Source organism: Octopus bimaculoides, chromosome 5 (assembly GCF_001194135.2).
Source record: "Octopus bimaculoides isolate UCB-OBI-ISO-001 chromosome 5, ASM119413v2, whole genome shotgun sequence".
NCBI classification, from domain to species: domain Eukaryota; kingdom Metazoa; phylum Mollusca; class Cephalopoda; order Octopoda; family Octopodidae; genus Octopus; species Octopus bimaculoides.
Genome location: NC_068985.1, coordinates 112177325 through 112183130, shown reverse-complemented (window position 1 = coordinate 112183130; position 5806 = coordinate 112177325). Strand labels below are relative to the sequence as shown.

General features: G+C 41.6%; 1 protein-coding gene across 1 annotated transcript in view; it reads left to right on the top strand.

The window, feature by feature from the left end:
* The window catches only part of LOC106876855 (caskin-2), a gene marked incomplete at its 3' end in the record, with an annotated part of 405195 nt that overhangs the window by 387678 nt on the left and 11711 nt on the right, over positions 1 to 5806 (top strand). The window contains exon 15 of the mRNA XM_052968105.1: positions 2194 to 2388. Coding sequence (XP_052824065.1) covers positions 2194 to 2388 — 195 coding nt within the window. The remainder of the gene's footprint in view (positions 1 to 2193; positions 2389 to 5806) is intronic.

Below are 5806 nucleotides of genomic sequence, written 5' to 3'. Positions count from 1 at the left end.
TCTCAGTCATTTGACTGCAGCCAAGCTGGGGTACCATCAAACAGATCGACTCCAGGACTTGTTTTTTGTTAAAGCCCGGTACTTATTCTATCAATCTCTTTTGCTGAACTGCTAAGTTACAGGGACATAAACATACCAGCACTGGTTGTCAAGCAGTGGTGGTGGTGGGGAGGGGGGCAAACACAAATGCACACACATACACACACACACACACACACACACACACACACACGCATGATGGGCTTCTTTCAGTTTCCATCTACCAAATTCACACACAAGGCTTCAGTTAGCCCAAGGCTTTGTAGAACACACTTGACCCTTAGATGCCACGCAGTGGGACTGAACCCAGAATCATGTGATTAGGAAGCAAACCTCTTACCACACAACCAAAAATAAAACCCTTAGACATAACATACTACAACAATAACCGTGATAGATGTTTCTGAACTTACTGGACTACTTCGTCCTGGCCAAGCATCCAGAGCTTGTGTCCCTAACGAAGGGGCATAACTCTGTTTTTTCTCTTTGGGTTTGACTGATGAATACAAAAGTGGTTTGCACCACTCTCTGCTCCATTATTGAATGGTTTACTGTAAGATGGACATCCAGTTACAAAACGGTCATTCCAACAAGACTCAGAGAGCACCAATGTTTGTTTCTGCCAGTAGAATATACACAACGCTGGAGAATATTGTAACTTTTATACTAAGAAGTTGTCGTCTCTCATGAATTTTAGTGTATGTCTTAGTAAAGCGTCACGAACTGTGATCATAGCGAATTAACACACTGCCGTGATTACACCACCATTATACTGCTACAACAACATGCTAGAATGTAGTCATGACTCTTCTCCAGAGCAGTACTACAACACAGTAAATGGTAAAGACCTCCTTTGATCACAAATGACCAAGGGTTAGCATCTAGAATGTTACCCTCTGTGGCACAAATCTGAGTAAAGTTGTTTATGGAAGACCATGCATACCAGCTTCCCCTCTCCACGCCACCGATGTCATCCAAGGGAAAGGCAAAGGCTGATACGGCTTGGCACCAGTGACATTGCAACTCATTTCTACAGCTGAGTGAACTGGAGCAAAGTGAAATAAAGTGTCTTGCTCAAGAACACAGCACATAGCCCGGTCCAGGAATTGAACTCACTACCTCATGATTGTTAGCCCAACAATCTAACCACTAAGCAATGCTCTTTCACACTCACACATATACATATATATATATATATGGTAAAGGCCCCTTCAGTCACAAATGACTGTGAGATTGCACTTAGAAAGTTTCCCTCTGAGGTACAAGTCCAGGCAAGGTTGTTAGTGGAAGACCAGCAGTCGCCCATGTGTACCAGCCTCCTCTCTCCACACCACTGTATGTATATACCTATGATGGGCTTCTTTCAATTTCTGTCTACTTAATTCACCCACAAGGCTTTAGTTGGTCTGGAGACACTTGTCCAAGGTGCCATGCAGTGGGACTGAATGCAAAACCATGTGGTCAGGATGCAAACTTCTTACCAGACAGCCACAACAGCACCTCAAGTATACAAATTCCTTGTGTGTGGAATTCAGTAAAAAAAAAAGGAAACCATGTCAAGCTAACTATCATATATATGCTTGTGTGTTGAGGTTGGCACTGCTTTAAGAAAAAAGCCAAAGAAGAAAACACCCAATGCTGTTTATGTTCCATGACACTAGTTCAACAAGTAGAGATTGATAAAATAAGTACTGGGACCAATATGATCAACTAAACATTTGGATGTACTGACCTATGACTGTAATTAGTAAAAGGATATATATATATGCCATACTTAATTTTAAATATTTATCTGTTGTCTTACAGATAATATCTATATATGGAATATGTGTGTTGTATTGATAAAAGATTATGTCTTCAATTGCATTCCATAATTTAGTAGTCAATAAATGGCCTTAAGAATAATATGTTTCGTGTGCACTAGATTATGTCTTCGATTTTGTTCCATAGTCTTAGCATTACAGAAATAGACAGTTGCAGAATAATATTATAAATATCTCCAGTTGTAGCTTTGTGGTGTGAAATTGTTGTTGGTGATGTTGTTGATATTGTGATTAAAAAATTGTTGTTGTTGTTGTTATTTGCTGCTGCTGCTGCTGCTACAATTGTAAGAATCCATATATTGAAGTACCATGCCATCGTGTTATTTTGCAGAATCACCACAATTTTGTAAACATCCAAATCAAAGCACAGCATCGATTATCAGGGCAGAGTTACGAGTCGGGTGTCTCGTCTCGTCAAAGTTATCACAGTACGTCGAGCTCAAGCGTAGGTAGTCTTGATCAACTTGAAGAGGGCAGGTACTCAAGCCAAGCCAACGTGGCGGACCTTTTCAAAACTGGCCTTTCAGTAAGTCCACTTTCATTTCTTTAACAAGGTTGGGGGAAGGGGTCTTCCTTCTATACTACCTTTTGGTTTTTGTTTTTTTGTTTTTTTTACAGTGGTGCAGAACCCATTTTGCATATATGTATAGATCATTGTTATCATCACCACCACCATCATAATCATCATCACCACCACCACCACCACCACCACCACCATCATCATCATCACCACCACCACCACCATCATCATCATCACCACCACTACAACCATCACCATCATCACCATCATCACCACCACCATTGTTATTATCATCACCATCAATTTAATGTCCTCTTTTCCATGCTTGCATGGGTCAGACAGGATTTATGGAGGCAGATTTTCATTGGTTGGATGACTCCCCAAATTCCTGTCGCCATCCCTCACCTCTTTCTAAGCAAAGTAATATTCCCACCCTGCAGCCCCCTGTCCCACCCACCATAGCCAGACATGTTTTTTGCAGAATTCATTTACAACAATCCACCAATGTCAAGATAGGAAATACAAGCATACTCACACAGCTATACGTATGTATATATATATATATATATATATATATACACACATCTATGGGTTAGTGTGTGTATATACAGTCATGGGGTGGTTATCTCTCCTGTCAGTGTATAGCACTCTTCCTACAGCATTAAAAGATTTTAACTCTTATTTCAAGCAATATAGATGCTTCTGCACCCTCAGTCTCGTTCAGTGACAATTAAACCTTTCTTTTATGGTCTTATGTTGTGCCTAGCTGTTTGTTAATTTTTCTATACACACACACAAACACACACACACACACACACACACATATGCACACCTACACAATGGACTTCTTCCATTTTTTCCCTGTTTTTTCCCTGTTTCAAATCCATTCACAATGCTCTGATCAACCTGGGATTATATTAGAAGCCTGTAGAGTATCTGTGTACACACACACACACACACAAAATGGGCTTCTTCCATTTTCCCTGTTTCAAATCCATTCACAATGCTCTGGTCAACCTGGAATTTTATTAGAAGCCTGTAGAGTATCTGTCTGTGTGTGTGTGTGTGTGTGCATCATCATCATTATTGTATTAATGTCTACTTTTTCCAAGCTGCTTAGATTAGGTGCTTAACCTTTTTTTTTTTTCTTTTACTATTTTTATTTCCTGTGAATCTTAGACTGGATGATTGGTGAGTTTTGAAGTTGAGTTCTGAAATTTTAGTCTGGACATTTAAAAAGATGTCAAATTGAGAGAATATGCCTCTAATGTATCTTGACATTGTAGAAGAGTTACCTAGTGCAGGTGTCCCCAACCACTGGGCCACCGACTAGTATTAGGCCGTGGAACATTTAGTACTGGGCCACATGGAAAAAAAAAAAATTTCTTAGTTTAATTACTATTTTATTGACTATCGCAGTCCGCTGGGGGGATTTTGATGATGTCCAATATTTTAAATCCAGATTTTTTCCTCATTAACAGGAGTGGCCAGATCTACCTCACTCTTACAGCATCGTGCTCTCAGACGATCTCGCCAGGTTTTGGGCATCCTCCCTCCTCAAGCCAACCTTCCCAATCTTCTCCACCTGTCCCCTCCATGTTTTCTTGGGACAACCTTGCTTTTGCAGTTCGTTCCCTTTAAACTGAATCACTCTCCTCAGAACATGATCTTCATCCCTCCTCAACACCTGTCCCCTCCACCACTGCACCCCATTCACCCTTGCCAGCTGTTCCACTGATTCCTCCAACTCCAGGACCCCAATTAAGTCCTCAGCCCTCCTTTTATCCAACAGTTTCACACTGCACATTGCTCTCTCGGTCCTTTTCAAAATTGTATAATAGTATTATACTTACTGCTTATAATGGCCTGTCAAAGGGTGATAAGTATCAATCCTGGACATAGATCCTTTTCCACTTCCAGCACATTGTTTCTGATGTGAGTGGATGTGGCTGACTAGACCAATAATGAGATAGGCAGATCCTGTGGCACTGAGGACACTGAAAGTGACCCCATCCATACAACAGCTGCAAGGGATTGACGACAATGTCTTCTTCTCTTTTTATGCAGTTTCTTGCATTTGGCTTGAAAGTGCTCCACTCTAGCATCACACATGGACTTCCATGTCTCCCAATTAACAACCAGGGCCTCCAACTGATTGGGAAGGACATCGCATAAAATGCGAGACTGCTTGAGGTTGATCTTGAAAACGAAGTCTTGGACGTCCATGAGGCCTACACCTACTCTCAATCTTGCTGAAAATTACCATCTTTGGGAGCTGGTTACTGGCATCCAAATCACATGGCCAACCCAGCAGAGATGGTGACAAAAGATGCAGGCTATAATGCTGTAGATCTCAGCCTTCAGGAGGATTTCAGTATGAGGCACCTTGTCCTGCCCCATGAGACCGAGAGGCCGAAGATATTTTGGAGCAATCTGATACAGAACACTTCAGTTGTCTGATCTGATGCCAATAATGGGTCCATAGCATTATATATGTAACATCATCATTTAACATCCATTTTCCATGCTGGCATAGGTTGGCCCTTTTGACAGGAGCTGACCAGCTGAAGGGCTGTTCAGGCTTCATGTCTGTTGGCAGGGTTTTTACGGTTGCATGTCCTTCCTAATGCCAACCACTTTATAGGGTGTACTGGTTGCTTTTACACAGCACCAGCACAAGGGCTTTTCATGTGACACCAGCACAAATGAGCCTGTAAGGTTAGGGATGCTCAGCTGAAGAAGGGTTGCTGGGGATGAGCCTCTATGCAGGGGCAACTACACTTTTATTTAGCTTAACATGTCTTTTCAAATACAGCAAACGACCAGGAGTTTTGCTTCCCTGTCGTCCCCTCTGTGAGTCCCAACGTCTGTAGATCCTTGTCCCTTATTGTGTTTTGCTATGAGCATGAATGATCTCCTGGTCTTGGAAAAATTGTCTTGCATGAAATTGACCCATGGTGCTAAAAAGATTGGGGACTGCTGATGTAAAACATTCCAGTGTTAAGATATCTAAATATTCCTAATCCTAGACTGAATGTCTTGGAGAGTTTCAAGGCTCCTATTGGCAGTCTAAAGAGTTCCAAAGTCATAAATTTGTATTCTGGAGAACTCTTTCTTTACTCTTTTACTTGTTTCAGTCATTTGACTGCAGCCATGCTGGAGCACCACCTTTTAGTCTAGCAAATCGACCCCAGGACTTATTCTTTGGAAGCCTAGTACTTATTCTATCGATCTCTTATGCCGAACCACTAAGTTACAGGGACGTAAACACACCAGCATCGGTTGTCAAGCGATGTTGGGGGGACAAACACACACACATATATATATTTATATATATATATACGATGGGCTTCTTTCAGTTTCCGTCTACCAAATCCACTCACAACTCTTTGGTCGGCCCAAGGCTATAGTAGAAGACACTTGC